This window comes from Pelodiscus sinensis, chromosome 11 (assembly GCF_049634645.1).
Source record: "Pelodiscus sinensis isolate JC-2024 chromosome 11, ASM4963464v1, whole genome shotgun sequence".
Classification (NCBI taxonomy): domain Eukaryota; kingdom Metazoa; phylum Chordata; order Testudines; family Trionychidae; genus Pelodiscus; species Pelodiscus sinensis.
This window is the reverse complement of record NC_134721.1, coordinates 41,138,850-41,156,031: the sequence shown is the minus strand read 5'-3', so window position 1 is coordinate 41,156,031 and position 17,182 is coordinate 41,138,850. Positions and strand designations below refer to the sequence as shown.

The window sequence follows — 17,182 nt, the reverse complement described above, 5'->3', positions numbered from 1 at the left end:
GGCTGGCCGGGCACCGCAGAGCCGGCCGGGGCGGAGAGGCTGGCCGGGCACCGCAGAGCCGGCCGGGGCGGAGAGGCTGGCCGGGCACCGCAGAGCCGGCCGGGGCGGAGAGGCTGGCTGGGCACCGCAGAGCCGGCCGGGGCGGAGAGGCTGGCCGGGCACCGCAGCCGCCGCTTACCGTACACCAGCTTTTTCATCTCGTGGTATCTGGCCCACAGGTAGGACTTGGTGTCGGCGCCCTCGGCAGGGCTGGGCTGGCTGCCCAGGGGCCCGGCGGCGGCCGGGGAGGGCTCCGGGGCTCGGCGGGCTCTGCCGGCGGCGGGCGGGGGTGGGGAGTGCCCCGCAGACTGGTGCTGAGCCCTTTGCTGGCGCCAGCCCGCCCGCCTGCCCTGTCCGGGGCCGCCGCTGCAGCTCGAGCAGAGAACGGCGGCGGCCAGTGGCAAGCCAGCCCCGTTGCCCTTCCCCAAGCCGCGGCCCGCAGCCCTGACTCCCGCGGCGGCCATGGCTTCCCCGCGGCTGCCCGGCTCTCAAGGCGGCGCCGAAGCCCCGCAGCCCAGTGCGAAGCCCCGCGCTCCCATGCGCCGCCTGCTCCACTGCCCTGCAAAGCGAGCGCCCAGCCACCCGCCAGCTCGGGCCCGCGAGAACTCCGCGCCGCCAGCCAATGAGCGGCCGCGCGGGGCGGAGCGAGCAGCCAATCGCGTTGGCGGCAGAAGAGCCAGCGTTCGGCCGGGGCGGGGCCAAGGGAGTGTCGCCCAAGCAGCAAGCCCGGCCACACCACCGCCACGTGTGGGCCCCGGGCCGCGCGGCACCACGGGACGTGTAGTGCTCCCAGCTTCCCACTGCGCGCACGGGCGAGGCGACCGACGAGCCCCGAACTACTGCTCCCATGAAGCATTTCGCGCATGGAGCTGGAGGGTATTTAAATGTTGTTTATTGCAGCTCTGCGGTCTGCGGTAGCGATACGCAAGGGCTTTGCAAGAGGGAGGGAGGAGAGAGGGGAAGTTGGTGTGCGTGGCAGCGTGGGGGTAAAAGGATGTGTCTTCTGTTCTTCTCAACTACTATGCCGAGGAAGGAACGGGAGACTCCAATAGCTTGAGTTATTTCCAACAGCATTGACCACCGAGGAAAACACAGGACGATGGAATAGATGCATACCCTCTGCTCCATATTTAGTTCCTATGGCCTTGTCGCTATAAGGGAACTTAAGGAAAAGCTCATTAGTGCTACCACCACTTTGCTGGACTGCTGGGCAGCCCTATTGTAGACATTTCATCCTCTTCATGAATTTTTGCAATTCAGATTTGAAAACTCAATAAAAAAGAAAACAAACGTGCAAACAAAACCCCCAGAATCTTGCAGAGCATTATGGAGACTAGAGCTCCACTGGTGCTACCATAGATGTAGTCAAAACAATGTTTAAAGGGAAAAAACTAAAAACAATGAATAATTCTGCAGCACATTATTGACTAAACAAATGCAGATGAGCTTTCATGGGCACAACCCACTTCTTTCATCTGAAGAAGTGGGTTAAGACCATGAGAACTGCCATTGGGCCAGACCAAAGGTCCATCTAGCCCAGTATCCTGATTTCCGACAGCGGCCAATGTCAGATGGCCCAGAGGAAGTGAACAGAACAGGAAATCATTATGTGATTTTTCTCCTGTCATCAGTTTCCAGCCTCTGACAAACAGAGGCTAGGGACACCATTCCTGCCCATCCTGGCTAGTAGTCATTGATGAACCTAACCTCCATGAATTTATTACTGCTTTTTTTGAACCTTTTAGAGGGGTAGCTAAGTTAGTCTGTAATTGGAGACAAATAAAAAACAGTGAATAGTCTAACAGTACCTTAAAGCCAAACAAAACAAAAACATTTTGTAAGTCTTTAAGGCGCTGCTAGACTATTCATTGTTTTATAAGTTTTTTGAATCCTGTATGTTGTGAACCCTGGGCTGTGCCCACGAAAGCTCATGATACCATCTGCATTTTTTCTTAGTCTCTAAGGGTGTTTCTATACTAGCCACCCTAGTTCGAACTAGGGTGGCTAATGTAGCCATTCGAACTTACAAATGAAGCCCGGGATTAAAATATCCCGGGCTTTATTTGCATGTTCCCGGGCGCCGCCATTTTTAAATGCCTGGTAGTTCGAATTCCCTGCCCGCAGCTACCGCAGCACAGACTAGGTAGTTCGAATTAAAGCTCCTAATTCAAACTACTGTTACTCTTAGCAGGAGGAGTTCTGTAAAGACCCAGCACTTCGCCGCCCCGTTAAAGAAACAGAGCCGTGGCTGGGTTTTTTTTTTTTTGCTCAACAAAACGTGCCTTTTTTTTTAAGGCAGCGCTAGAGGTTCCGTGGACAAATAAAATTGGGAAACACTGCCCTTATGTATCTCAGGGTTGCATCAGGATAAAGAAAGATCCTGCAAGTCAACATGTTGTTTCATATTTTTTCTTTAAATCTGTTATTAAGCCCTTTGGGACAACCCCCCTCCACACTTAAACTGAAAAATATCCTACTGTGCACTCAGACTTAACACTGGAACATACTATAGTGCGCATATTTGGTCCAAGTACAGTGGCCTGTTAATTTATTCTAATGGACTGGTGTATGGTCACAGCCCGTGAAGCCCCGCGGTCCAATCTCATCAGAGCCTGGCTCACAGGAGGGGCTCCTAGGGGCCAACAGTGCCTGGACTCTGCCCTGGAGGGCCTCACGCCAGGGCCCCCAGCAAGGGGCAGCCCCAGCCCAGGCCCTCCCCTCAGAACCCGGCCCCTGGGCGCCAAGCCTTGGGCGGGGCAGCCGGCAGCGACTCCTCCCGCCTGCAGGGGGCGGGGCGATAAGATTTGACAGGGCACGAGAACAGACCCCTCCCATCTCAAAGCGCTGGGGCTGTCTGTCTTGTGGCAGGCCCCGCCCCCAGGCTCCAATCCCTCCCTATGACCAATCAGGGAAGGAACAGCCCTTCACGTGGATCACGTGCCAGCGACGCTTTTTCCTCCCGGCTGCGGTTGCGCGCTCCGTGTTGGCCATTGCGCGCCCGAAGCGGGAGGTGGGTCGTTCTCTCTGCGGCTCGCGTGGCGCCGCCCCCGATTGGCTGCACTCGCTCAGGCTTCCGGCGGGGGGAGGGTATGTGCGGAGCGGGGGTCTGTTGGGTGTGACCGTTGGGGTCCCTGGAAACCGCCGCTTGGGCTCGGGGCCCCTCGCAGGGTCACAGCCTCTTCCCCAGGCGCGTGCTTGGGGAGTGGGCGGGGGCGCGCCGCCCCGCCCCAGAGCCTGGCTGAGCTCCGCCCGCGCGCCGTTACCTCAGGCTGGGGGCTGCTGTGGCAGGGGAGCGGGAACCCGCCATTGCTCAGTGCTCCCCTGGCCTGCCTAGAGCACCCCGCGCAGCGTCTGACCCGCCCCTCTTCTTTCAGCGGGCTCGGGGCGGGGAGACCCCACTGTTCCCCGGCCATGCTCGCGAGCCGGAGAGTGCGGGCCCTCCTGCGGCTGGTGCCGGGCAAGCGGCGCTTCGGCATTTACCGGTTCCTCCCCTTCTTCTTTGTCCTGGGCGGCGCCATGGAGTGGTTCATGATCAACGTCCGGCTGGGCCAGGAGACCTTCTGTAAGTGGCGCTTCATTTCCCTGGCTACCCGCTGCTGCCCTCGCTCCTGAAGTCCCGTGTTAAAGGCGAGCGCGACGCGCTGCTCTTTGGTCAGGGATCCGCAGCTTTTATTAGCGGGACGCTTTCCTAAAAATCCCATTGAAGATGCCGGGTAGCAAACAGCTCCCATCCAGTTGAACACCGTGTGCCTCAACTGAAAACGGTCATGATGTGATTTTAAAATCTGAAAGTGCCTTGTGCTCTGGTAGCTTGTAGCCTAGGGCAGGGATACTCACTTTGGAGGCCCCGGGGGCCACAGTGATATGATACAGCACATGCTGAGGGCCACAACTTCAATGTGGTTGCGTATACATGCAGATATATGTGCAAATAGCTTCTTTCACACTGATGGGCATGAATACAAAGATTAAGGCAAGACTACACAACATGCAGGCCCCATTTAGGTCAGCTCTGCTCATCTTAATAATGCAATATTTACTCAATTTCCACCTATATTATAGCACTTTTAATGAGCATCAACAGAAGACCATTATATTGACTACTTTCTTGTTTTGGCTCCCATCAGTGGGCACCCAAATTGCACCATGGACTGCAAACAAATGGGCTATGGGCTGCATGTTGAGTAGCCCTGTTTTAAGACTTGGCATGCAGGCTCTGTTTTTGTCTGGGAGCAGCTGAAGACACTCATTGAAAGCCCTGTCAACAGTGGAAATAGAACCATCCAAACAAAACAGTCTGTCAGCTACCCCATGAAGCTTATTGTTGTACTGTGTTAGTCTGTTAGTATGACAATAGTAATCCAGTATGTTAAATGACACACATTTAAAACAGGTGCAACTGAAGATAAAACATTAATTTGGCTGTTGTACACCTGAATGATTAATGAGTTGCATTAAAAATTTGCCTTCCTCTCAGTAAACACCTATTTACTCCAGTAAACTTTATAAAAGCAGTGAATTGGGGAGTTATTTTTGCTTTATTTAAAAGAAGCCTCATATTAAAATTGTATATAGGACTATTTCAGAAAGAGAAACTTAAGTTACATTTCAGCTTTGCTGTTTAGTATGATGCAGTTATCCATTGCACTTCACATGTAGGAATACTTTACTATATCCTGACCTCTTCTACATTTGCAGACACCTACATACTTAGCTTCTGTGGTGGAAAACTAACATTTGCCCAGCTTGATGTTTTACATTAGGTGTTTTTAGTGGGTGGGTTGGTTTTGTATTTAAATATTCTTTAGCACTACTGTTGTAGGGTAAGGTTATGAAGCCAAGTATATTAATTAGAAATCATCTTGCATTTCAGCATATGAGTTTATTTTTCTTCAGGTAACGTGAATTCCATCTGCTAAATGATCCTGCACTAAAGACATAGCTGGCTCATTGAGCAATCCTTACTTCTGCAGTTTTACTTAGTCACAAACTGGTTGTTTTTGTGCAAAATGAGCATATGTGATAAATTGCTGATTGTTTTCCATTGCAGGAATTTATCTGACCAAGGGTATTATGAATTAGAAATTCAGACAATCATATTAAAGCAACATAAGGCCTTCAGCATTCTGTGCTATGGGGTGAAGGATAAATAGGTGGCTTCTTGGTCTGCATACCATAGCCATGCTATGTGTACCATGAAGCTTCCTCTCTAGTATTAAGTGCTTCCCAAACAAGTTCTGTTAGCTGGGGGAGGCATGCCTGTTAATATAAACTGGACTTCCCATCTCCCAGGATTACTGCTGTGTCTTCAGATGTTCTGGGGTCTGTCTCAAAGGAGGGAGACTTAAGCCTCCATAATCTTGGGGGTCGGGGGGAGCAGAGTGGTTGCTAATATACCACTTCAGTGGAGAGAGAGTTAGCCATAGCAGTACCATCCTTTTCAAAATCCTTTGCCTGCATGGTGTCTCTAGGGCTCCCCAGAACAGGGGTTTTCAGAGTCAGTGCTCCATTCTGTGAGGCCTCTCAGAGCTAAGTTGTTTCAGGTTGTCAGCACATGCAGGTAGACATTGCTGTGTTAGTTACACTTGGGTTATGTTTTCAGTCTTTTCTTTGCAAGCATCAAGTCTAGAAACAGGGTTTTTTTGTCAATAAAGCTGAGATTATGGAGCCTTTCTGATATTCCAGGAATGAGGAACCTAGACACAGACCTATTATTTGATCTGGCCCTGCCTTCAAATACTTGTGCTGTCTTCTATGTTTGCACGGGAAGGTAACGATCATAAATGTGTGCATCATATTTTAGGTATAGAAATTTTGAAAAAAGTATGTTCTGTCTTAGATAAAACTGCAATTCTGGGTAAGATGGAAGTCTATTTTATACAAGATAGATTAAGCTAAATAAGTTCTTGTCAGCATCTACAAACAGAAACTAGATTTAAAAAAGTTGCAGGAATCCAACTTCACAAATTTAGGATTTTATTCTTGGAAGAATGTTTCTCTTCCTAAAATTCTCAGACAACTAATCAAAGAATCTCTTCATGGCAGATGATGTTTACCGGAGGAAACGGTCAGAGAGACAGCATAAGCAAAGGATGGAAGAATGATGAATTTACTTCTGGAGTTTACTTGGCACTGAAACATTTTAACAGAAATACCCTGAACTCTTGAATCTCGTGAATCATTTTAGAGAAGTGTACTTCTGCAAAATTCATTCACAAGACTTTGCCGCTGCAAATTGGACTATAATGTACTCATTGTCTGGTCTATGAAATATAGTTTTCCAAAATATTTTTGGAGTATTCTTCCTTTTCCTACTTTAGAATCTTTTGTTCTTTTTTCTGAGTAAATGGATGAATATTGTTTGTACAGAGCTCTATTAAATTAAATTAAACTAACTAAATAAACACGGTACTGCTGCTTTTTCTATGTATGCTGAGAATTCCCACATTAAGCAGTACAAAAGTAGGGAAGTTTTACATTGAATATATTTGTATCTTGGCACAAGCAGTTTTTGCAGTTGGTTTGCTTATATTGATAGAAACTGCTTGTATCAGATTTTTCTTTCCAACATACTGCTCTTTCACCCAAATACAATAGTATAAACTTGCTACACTTAAGGTATATCTACACTATGGGATAAGGTCAAATTAAGATATGCAACTTCAGCTACGCAGTTAACGTAGCTGAAGTTGCGTAAGTACCTTAACTCAACTTTTGACACTGTCCACATTGCAGGAAGTTGAAGGGAGAAAACGCTCCCTTCGACTTCCTTTACTCCTCTTGGAAGCAGGACTACCAGCATAGACCGGAGTAACCTGCTCAGTTTGAATTAGCATGTCTTCAGTAGGCCTGCTAATTCAAACCTTGGAAGATCAAGAGCAGCAACTTCGATCTTCACTGTAGCGTAGATGTACCCTTTGAGTTTGAAGAGTTGTCCATTTAGGCCTGATTAAATACAAGTATTGTCGCACCAACTGCAGCCACTCTGATAAGGAGATACTTAGAAAATACTTTAGATTCTTAAGTGTGAAGGGACGTACAAAAGAAATATCATACCAAATACTATTCTTTTAATTGATTTCTGGATCTGTTTCTATAGAAAGAAAATACAGCTCAAGGGCTACATCTACACTGGCATGATTTTCCGCAAGAGTTCTTGCGGAAAAGAACAGTTACTTACCTGTAACTGTTGTTCTTCAAGATGTGTTGCTCATGTCCATTTGAATTAGGTGTGCGCACGGTGTACACGGTGTCTTCTGGAGCGTTTTCCCTAGCGGTACCCATAGTTCTGGCAGGGCGCCCCCAGGAGTGGCGCCACCATGGCAGGGCATAAGTACCCTGCCAGCGCTCCCCCACCTCAGTTCCTTCTTGCTGGATGCTCAGACGAAGGAGAGGTAACACCTCTCAAAGAACAACAGTTACAGGTAAGTAACTGTTCTTTTCTTCAAGTGGTTGCTCATGTCCATTTGAATTAGGTGACTTCCAAGCCAATCCCACTGCAAGGAGGAGGGGTGGGAGCAGAAAGAAGTCCATGAAAAATGAACAATCCAAACAAATTTATTCAACTAAGCGAACACAGAAAAACTGTAGAAAGTGCAATGTGACACAGATAAAACAAACATTTACAATACAGAGCTGAGGACTGCAGAGCCCAACCGAGTCCTCCCTAGCCTGCTGTGCCAGCGCGTAGTACGCTGTAAAGGTATGAAGCGATGACCACGTGGCTGCCCCGCAGATTTCAGTGATTGGAACCTGCTCCCCAAAAGCTACAGAGGACACCTGCGCCCTGGTGGAATGTGCTGTAACCCGGGGCGGGATCTTCCCGGCCAAGGCATAACACTCCCTGCGACCCAACTGGACAACCTCTGGATCGATATGGGGAGCCCTTTCATTCTGGCAGCGACAGCAATAAACAATTGTGTGGATTTGCGAAAGGATTTAGTCCTATCAATATAAAAAGCTAGTGCATGTCTAGCATCCAGGGAATGGAGCACTTGCTCCTTAAGGGAGGCATGGGGCTTTGGAAAGAAAACCGGGAGGTAAATTTATTTCTTGGGACAAATGAAATGGTGACACCACCTTGGGGAGAAAATCTGGATGAGGGCAGAGCCTCACATGGTCAGTAAACGCTAGGGCTGTTGTCTACATTGGCATCCCTTTCCGGAAAAGGGATGCTAATGAGACATCGCAATTGCAAATCCGCGGGGGATTTAAATATCCCCTGCGGCATTTGCATTTACATGGCTGCCGCTTTTTTCCAGCTTGGGGATAAGCCGGAGAAAAGCGCCAGTCTAGACGTGATTCTCCGGAAAATAAGCCCTTTTCCGGAGGATCTCTTATTCCTACTTTCAAGATCCTTTATGCTTTTAGTTTCCTTTTGCTTTTTATGATTTTTACCTTTTTCACTCAGAGATCAGACTAGCTGTAGCATGACCTTGGTGAAGCCTTTTGTGTCAAGACTTCTTAAGGGCCTGAAGTCCTCTTGCAAGATCTCAGAGTCCTTATCTGCTTGGTCCCATTTCTGAAGGGGGAGACGCATGTCCCGAGCTCTCCTCGCTAAACCGGGAAGGAAGAGACCTGTTTATGAGACTTTCCACTTTTCTCAGGGAAGTCAGGACCTATTCTAAGACTGGTTTGGGGGAGAGCTGTGACTTTGCAAACCTGGCTCAAGCAATGGCAGAGGACATGTGGCCAAAGCAGTGATGTCAAAAATCGTACTATTATGAGCTGCAGGAGTGAGCAGAGCAGCTCAGAGATCTAGAATTTTGGGACACACTGGGCAGCAAGAAGTGTTTTCCTGCTGGTACCATCAGCTGGGAGGAGTAATTGCAGGGTAAGCGCTGTTCAACCCCTGCATCCTTTAGTTGAAATATGCTCTGTACAGATGGACTCTTCAGAGACTTTAACTGCCAAACTCTTATCAAATCTGAAGTGAACATGTGTGAATTGACTTGTTCCCAACATATTTATAATTTGGCCAAATTTGGGCATTTTGCATGGTAACAAGCAAAAAGTCTGACATAGTAACTGAAAACCGAGTGCTATAAAAGTTTCAAGAAACCTTAGGTATAGCCAGAGTCACTGGCTCTGCTTCAATAATGAGACAATGAAATTCAACATTGGTAGAAGCAGCTGCAGCTCTACAGTTCAGCCAGGCCCACTAATGTCTGTAGTAAGTTTGGTCCTTTGTATCATTATCTAAATTCAACATGATAGCGAATAGGAGGAGGAATATAAGATTTGAGTGTTTTCAAGCAGAAACAGTATGAAGTTTGGGAAATTTCCTGCTCAAATGGATTGTACATGCCCTTGTGGCAATTGGCTATGAAAGGCCATTTAAAAAGTTGACAGACATTACATCTTTCTTGAGAAGAAATGTTTCCTTTCTTGAGAGCCATTCACTTGTTTTCCAGTAATTGAATCTCACAGAGCTCTGCTGGCTGTTTGACTTGATTTGTGTTTCCAGTTAATGCCAGGCACCTAGACAGGGCATGGGAAACCTTTTTTGGGTCAGGGACCGCTGATCCACAGAAAAATCAGTTGGAGGTAAAGGGGACGCACACAGATGAGAAGTCAAACAACACCCAAACCCTCAGGGACGTGGCCCTTGACTGAGAAGAAAGACACTGCCCACATGCCCCTCGCACACCAGAGCCTAGTGGGGCCCAGGTTAGTAGATTTTGTATGTTCCAGTCCCTCAGTAGGTACAGGTTCCTCAATACTAGGAGGGGAGCCCTGAGCCTCAGGGCTGGATCAATGCAATTCAGAGGGTGGTTCCCCACCCCTGACCTGGACCCTTAGATAGAAGCCCATGTAATTAAAAAATAAAATAAAACTAGCAAACATTTCCATCCTCATTTTTAATTGTAATTTTAAATGTTAGGATTTTGAATATCAGGTTTACAAATATACACTGCTTTTTTCACCATTAGTATTCTAATTTATCTTAATTCCAAAATATGAGGCAGTCCTGAATCAGGCCTACTTCTAGGATCTAATTAAAGGCTTGCTGTTCTTCTAATTTTTTTAATATATTTATTTATGTCCAGTATTTATTTTACTGCCAGTTTGTGCTATGGCAGCCTGGGTTGGTTTAAATCTTACCGTGCCAATCACCACTGGTTTGTTGCTTCTGGTGATTGCTCTTCAGTTCTTGCTGATCAAAAGGTCATGATTCAATATTCTTTTGGTAGTACAGCCTAGAGAATTCCTGCTGTGTAGAGGACAATCTGAATGCTTTTGTCTACTGATTCTTAAAGCAAAATGAAAATCCCTCTTGCTCCCACATCCTTCCTCCCCAAGGCCTTGATAAAATCTGGATTTGCAACAGAGCTGCTTGAAATAAAATTTTAACAAAAGTCTTCACGGGACAATCAAATCTGGTTAATTCAAATCACTTTGCAAACTATTTTTATTAAAATTAAAAAGCATCAAACAAATTGATGGTATGTACATCTTATAAGCCCGGTTATCGCCAACTTTTTGGATACACAGATGTAAGAAAAAAACATGGATTAACCAGGTCCGAAAACATATGCTGAAAAGTCACTAACACCAACTTTTAAATTTTTTACACACACAAAAAGTTGTCTTTGAATAAAGGAAGAGATTGGGAAGGGAGGACTGGGACAGAGAAGATGAACAATTAATAGTCTCCAAGTACTAAAATACAGATTCTAAATTAATCTATTTTTCACTCTCACAGAAACCATTTCCAATGCATCTTTTTTTTTAATATGAAAATTTCATTTATGTCAATACAGTGAGTCATGGTGAAAAACAAATTATGGGTTCAAATACTCCCAGAGAGAGACATCTTTTTAACCAGAGTTAGAAAATAATTCTAGACTGTAGCCATTAAACCTTAAATCCTAAATTTTACTGCATTCTCCACTGAAATGCTTGCACTATACAGAGACATGATTTTGAAATAAATAAAAAGTTTAATATAAATTGATTAGGGCCAGCCCAGTGGCCTCATGGCAGTGCGCTGCACTACCATGCCGGAGACACAGATTTGGTTTACAAATCCAATCTCTTGCTCCTGGGCCAGGAGGAGTGGTGAAGGCTCCCTACGGCAGGAAAGAGGCAATGCTGCAGATTGTTCAACACTGACCTTTCTGACAAAGAATGAGATGTACAGATTCCAAAGGGAGTCCCATCCAGTGCCCGAAAGAAAAATTAAAAATAAATAAAAAAATAACTTAACTAAAATTAATTCCAGGCTCTTTGGTGTAATTGTTAATATCTAGCAATAAGAGAATCTGATTGTAGTAACACAGTACATGATGGTTCTTAACACTCAAAACCTAGGACTTGCTGCCTCTCTGATTGAGCTCACTGTCCTGGTTTTGTTGCTAAAAACTGCAAAGCTTATGGTCATTTAAATGTACATTAAAATGATACTGTACACACTGGAGGTTTAAAATGTTTTACACTAAATTTAAATTTAGAGTTGGTTGATTACAAATGGCAGTAATCTAAACAAAGGATATATGTACCATAGTTGTCTTACTTGTAGGGCTCAACTTTACAAATCATTTCTTTCTCTCTCTCCATACTGTTTCCATTTACTTCATACTAGTATCACATATGAAGACCTGGACCTTTAAATGCCTATTAGAAAATATGAAGAATGTTCTCTGTAATTACTGAAAAATTTAACAAATAGCGTAAGATCAATCACAATTTATACTTGCACATCACATTTTCTTCATCACTACAAAGCGTGTCACAGAACTGTTGAGTATTTTAAAGTGAAAATTTGCATATTGTACTAAAGGAAACTTTTTCTATTCCAGTGCTTTTAAAAATACATTTCCTCATGATGAATATTTCACTCTAATGTTAGATGAGAAAATATCAGTCGATTAGGACTAAAAGATTAAATAATTTTGCTATTTCCATTTTTTTGTTAGCTGCTCACCAAAATCATTCTTTTAAAACAAATTAATCATAAAAGAATTGGGCTCTGATAACTTTGCAGTCAAAAAGCTTATTAATTTGTTTTTAACTGTCTGATAAGTCCTGAACAGGAAGTCACAGCCCTGAATTGTGGATAGAACACACCATACCATAGTGATGAAGAAGAAAAAAAAATGCAATGCAAATAGCCTGTTCTCGCCTATCTATAAACCCTGGTGAACACTGTAGTGATTTTACACACACTGAATTATTTAATTTTAAAGCTAGAATTATGTGTTAAATTTCTCTTTAGCCACATGACTTTCATTACAGTGAACCGAAAAGCATACACAAATCTTACCATACCAAATCAGTAACAGAACAGATTTTAAAATCATTTTAAAAATCAAACAGCTGCAGTCTTCCCCTCTCCTTTTATTTACCTTCCAAAACCTAAATTAAATTAATGTCCTGCATTTCTCATGCAAATTTTAATGTACCTGAACCCATGCAAGGAATGCAGTTCCTTACACTGCATTAAGGTGTAAGCAATGTCTCAGCACCCTGAATGCAGATCTTGACAGATCTTCATTCATCATTTCATCTTCATACGCATTCAGTTTGTGTATTCTGTTAATGATCTGGGATTTCAGTAGCCACTGTCGACATCATCCAATAGTTAGACACATTTGGACAACACTGCAGTAAGTATATCTGTGTCCTTTTTACACTAGCCGTCCCACTGTTGCTACGATCAGTGGAGCTGCATTGGTAGTTAATCACAGATCCAGCTGTTGCTAGTTGATGCACCCTTTACTTTTATTTACATAAAGCTTTTCAGTTCACAGCCAACTGTTATTTCTGCTGGAGGAGGAGAACACACATAAGCACATGTACACACATTCTTCTATGAGGTAAACTATGACTAATTTCACGTTCCATTGCATTTTTAAACTAATTTGTAAACACTTATTTGTTTTGTTTTTAACTTTTTTATACAAAAAATGATGGCATCAGATTCTCAGTAATAAGTACAAGAAAGATGAAACTTTGACTACACTTATCAAATATGAAATTGCTTTTCAAACAGAGGGAACATATGCAAAAGTCTGTGTATTAATGACAACTTAACATAACAAAAGTGAAATATGCATATTAAAAATGTCCTTATATAAAAAATGGTCTTGCAATGTACAGCAAAATGCAATAAAAATTGTTGGTTATTTTTCCCATCCCTAAAACAGCTATTGTTCCACAAAACTCCTTATATGTTGGTATCAAAGAAAAAAAACAATGTATGTGATTAAACATGTTCTATGTTGTATGCTTGACGGATATTAAGGGTGTCTCGTAGCATCAAATCTCGAAGACGCCACAATGCATCTGCCATTGTGGTATGGGCCCCTTTACTTTTCAACCAGTGTGAAGGAAGACGGCTCTCTTGTTCTTTGGATAGATGGACATCACGTCTTCGTGCTGAATAATTAAGGAACAACTTATTTATCTCATGCCTCTTTTTAAACTGGTTTCCCCACCTCTCATCCAAGATTTCCCATCATATCAGAATAACATGGAATAAAATTCTACTGTACTTCTCTACTTCCCAACCCAACCTCCAGTCCCTGAAGAATATTCAGAACATGTATATTTATTCATTATTAGACTTTCATAGAATCACAGAAGACTAGAACTGGAAGGGACCTCGAGAGATCATCAAGTCCAGTACCCTGCCCTCATAGCAGGACCAGTTCTAGGAACTAAAGGAATTAGTTGCATGAGTTTTGGTATGCTCCTCTTATTTTCTTAATTTCTGTTATGATTGCATGTGTGTTTTATTATTAAATGATCCACAGTTTTATTAAAATTCCTTGTTTCTGTACAAGCCACCTTACCGATCTTAAAATGTAAAAATAATAATAATAATAATAATAATAATAATGAGAAACAGGGAGCTTCACACTTGTGTTTTCTGTTGGGACTGAATTAGCTGAATACATATTTTATTATACTTGTATGCTAATCAAGTTTTGGCATAAAAAGTGTTATACTAAAAGTTATACTATAAAACAAGTTTATTACACTGTTATACACTGGAAAGCCTTTGGAAATTTGATGGCAAAACAACTTCCTTAATCATTGAATCTTTAGTTCATATGCGATCTGAGATTCTTAGATCAACTACATTAACCTAATTATAACAATCTTTTCAGTCCTTATCAAGCAGTAGCGCATGTTACAGTCATTGCCATCCCCAGCACTAACATCCAGTGAATATGCAAAGGGATCTACACTTCAAATGTTGCCAATTTACCGTTGGAAGAAACATATCATCTCATCATCTGAATTAAACATTTTTAGTTTAATTAAAATTATTTTTTGTTTAACAAGTTCTCATTTAGATGCACAATTCTGATAATCAGTATGCAACCAAGTCTGAATTTATTCTAAATAATGTGAGATGATGAAAAAAAATATTTTAAAAATGAAAACATCTGTTAATAGCAATTTTAGGTTCTGATCCTACAACTAGATCTATGTGGGGAAATTCAACTTATTTCAATGAAGATTTGTATTGGTGCAGAGGTCTGTCCTGTGCGCACACAATTTGCAGGATCAGGGCTTTAGATCAATATCCCCCCCCCCCCTTACAAACAATATAATGTTCCCAAAATAATATTTATGTAATCCTGAGCATTGCAGCAACATCTGATACAACTCAACTCTTAAAATCAAGGTGTTGCAGCATTTCACACTGGAACATGGAATTAGCAAAAGACTGTACTTCCTGCATTTGTTGAGTTCCAAGTAAACAGCGGCACTGAATTTTCTTTCGTGTTTTACCTCAATGTACGGTCAATTAATATTTCTACTGTCAACTGTGAATTCTTAAAGGGACACAGTCAGCTTGTCAGTACAGTTAAGGATTTTTTTCCATAGTAATTTCAAGCCATATTTTAAGAACACTTTTGTAACTGGCTACCAAGTTAGGACTATGATAACCACTATAAATATAGATCTAAAATAATAAACATGCATTCTACTGCCACTGTCTTACCTGCAAGAGTCTGGTCCCACTTGCTAATACTATTTGATTCAGCACTAAGCCCCTCAATATATTTCAGGTAGGCCTCAGAATGAAGAAGCCTCTGGGTCTTTGGTGGAGGGGAGACAAACATTGGAGTTGTGGGCTGCTGTATAACTGGCTGGCTTGCTTGGCTCTGGCCAGGATATGGAGGTGGGGCCTGCTGGCCAGGTGGCCCAAGCATTCCAATCTGAAATGGCAAACGACAGGAAGAGAGTGAGAGCTATTTTTGTTCAGCTGCATGTAAAAACGACACCAGGTAAAAGGCAGCGTGAAGATTTTCTGCTTTAACCCCGTACCTATCTAAGGGTGGCATTTTTACAGTTTCCAAAGAATGCAACAAAATACTCAGATAAGCACAGGTGTCCCACATCAGACACTAGCCTCTTAATTCAGCATCAGAATGAACAACGGTTGAGATTTAAGCACCGATATTTCAATATATAAAACAGAAAAAGATTTTCAGGTGAAACCCTAACATACCTGGGCTCCGTTTTTTCACTGAGGCACACAGGTGAAGGAACTGAGAGGGTTGGGCAATTCCTGGGATAGGTTGGACCTCCCTAGTCCGGCACCCTTGAGACCTGACCAGTCCTGATCAAGGGGATTTGCCGGACCAGGAGAGGTCCCTCCCCTCCTGGTCCGTGCTAAAATGCTGCCCGCACCGCATCCGCCCTCTCCATAAGGCTCCAGCCTGCCCTGCTGCTGTCTAGCCAGCTACTGAATCATAGAATCATAGAGCTGGAAGAGACCTCAGAAGGTCATCAAGTCCAGCCCCCTGCCCAAGGCAGGACCAATCCCAACTAAATCAACCCAGCCAGGGCTTTGTCAAACCGAGACTTAAAAACCGCTAGGGATGGAGATTCCACCACCTCCCTAGGTAACCCATTCCAGTGCTTCACCACCCTCCTAGTGAAATAGTTTTTCCTAATATCCAACCTCTCCCTCTCCCACTGTAACTTGAAGCCATTGCTCCTTTTTCTGCTATCCATCACTACTGAGAACAGCCTCTCTCCAGCCTCTTTGGAACCTCCCTTCAGGAAGTTGAAGGCTGCTATCAAATCCCCCCTCACTCTTCTCTTCTGCAAACTAAACAAACCCAAATCTCTTAGCCTCTCCTTGTAGGTTATGCGCGCCAGTCCCCTAATCATTTTGGTCACCCTCCGCTGGACCCTCTCCAATGCGTCCACATCCTTTCTATAGAGGGGGCCTCAGAACTGGACACAATACTCCAGATGTGGCCTCACCAGAGCTGAATAAAGGGGAATAATCACTTCTCTGGATCTACTGGAAATGCTCCTCCTAATGTACCATAATATGCCATTAGCCTTCTTGGCTACAAGGACACACTGTTGACCCATATCCAGCTTCTCATCCACTGTGATTCCCAGGTCCTTTTCTGGAGAACTACTACTTAGTCATTCAGTTCCCAGCCTGTAACAATGCTTGGGATTCTTCCGTCCCAAATGCAGGACTCTGCACTTATCTTTGTTGAACCCCATCAGATTTCTTTTGGCCCAATCCTCTAATCTGTCCAGGTAATCTGGACCCTATCCCTGCCCTCCAGCATATCTACCTCTCCCCCTAGCTTAGTGTCATGTGCGAACTTGCTGAGGTGCAATCCATCCCCTCATCCAGGTCATTAATAAAGACGTTGAACAAAACCGGTCCAAGAACTGATCCTTGGGGCACTCTGATAGAAACTGACCGCCAACCTGACATTGAGCTGTTGATCACTACCCGCTGGGTCCGACAGTCTAGCCAGCTTTCTATCCACCTTACAGTCCATTATCCAATCCATAGTGCCTTAACTTGCTGGCAAGAATATTGTGGGAGAACGTATCAAAAGCTTTGCTAAAGTCAAGGTAGATCACATCCACTGACTTTCCCATGTCCACATTGCTCCCTGGGCCAGAGCTCACCAGCTCCTGCTGGCCCTGCTAGGCCTGGAGTTGTGCGTCCAAGGACGGAACACACTAGCCGCTGCCTGGACTGGAGCTTCCTGGCTGCTGCCAGCCCCCTGCTACTGCCCACATGCTGAGGCCAGATCTCCCTGCTGCAGTGCCCGCCCTCCTCCCCTGGGCTCCCAGCTGAGTTGCTGGCACCCCCACTGCACTCCAACCCGGAGCCGGACCTCCCTATGTCTGGACATTATGG

General features: G+C 44.3%; 3 protein-coding genes across 28 annotated transcripts in view; 1 reads left to right on the top strand and 2 right to left on the bottom strand.

Annotated features, from left to right (window-relative positions):
* Nucleotides 1-631, bottom strand: part of NT5DC2 (5'-nucleotidase domain containing 2) — a 67,020-nt gene extending 66,389 nt beyond the window's left edge. The window contains exon 1 of the mRNA XM_075939415.1: nucleotides 179-631. Within this exon, the coding sequence (XP_075795530.1) occupies nucleotides 179-503 (325 nt within the window). The 5' untranslated portion in view covers nucleotides 504-631. The remainder of the gene's footprint in view (nucleotides 1-178) is intronic.
* Nucleotides 632-2,917: 2,286 nt separating this feature from the next.
* On the top strand, nucleotides 2,918-6,386 carry UQCC5 (ubiquinol-cytochrome c reductase complex assembly factor 5). Of its 3 annotated transcripts, none has more exons than XM_075939421.1 (3): nucleotides 2,918-3,049; nucleotides 3,414-3,601; nucleotides 6,085-6,336. In XM_075939421.1, the coding sequence occupies exons 1-3, from the start codon at nucleotides 2,937-2,939 to the stop codon at nucleotides 6,141-6,143; spliced, it is 360 nt and encodes a 119-aa protein (XP_075795536.1). In that variant the 5' UTR covers nucleotides 2,918-2,936; the 3' UTR covers nucleotides 6,144-6,336. The 3 variants fall into 3 exon arrangements, with proteins under 3 accessions (XP_075795536.1, XP_075795538.1, XP_075795537.1); XM_075939423.1 differs by having other exon boundaries at nucleotides 3,008-3,126; nucleotides 6,085-6,386; XM_075939422.1 differs by lacking the exon at nucleotides 2,918-3,049 and having other exon boundaries at nucleotides 3,133-3,601; nucleotides 6,085-6,386.
* A 4,046-nt stretch (nucleotides 6,387-10,432) lies between these two features.
* The window catches only part of PBRM1 (polybromo 1), an 86,421-nt gene continuing 79,671 nt past the window's right edge, over nucleotides 10,433-17,182 (bottom strand). For all 24 annotated transcript variants that reach the window (XM_075939386.1, XM_075939401.1, XM_075939402.1 and 21 more), the window contains 2 exons: nucleotides 14,999-15,215; nucleotides 10,433-13,419 (listed from right to left, as the gene is read on the bottom strand). In XM_075939386.1, the coding sequence (XP_075795501.1) occupies nucleotides 13,247-13,419; nucleotides 14,999-15,215 (390 nt within the window). In that variant the 3' untranslated portion in view covers nucleotides 10,433-13,246. The remainder of the gene's footprint in view (nucleotides 13,420-14,998; nucleotides 15,216-17,182) is intronic.

Bases quoted from the DNA above. Each gene is read 5' to 3' on its own strand.
- UQCC5 (XM_075939421.1), top strand. From the start codon at position 2,937: ATGACCAATCAGGGAAGGAACAGCCCTTCACGTGGATCACGTGCCAGC. The intron at 3,050-3,413 runs GTGGGTCGTTCT...CTCTTCTTTCAG, and splicing joins TTGCGCGCCCGAAGCGGGAG to CGGGCTCGGGGCGGGGAGAC. The intron at 3,602-6,084 runs GTAAGTGGCGCT...TCTTCATGGCAG, and splicing joins GCTGGGCCAGGAGACCTTCT to ATGATGTTTACCGGAGGAAA.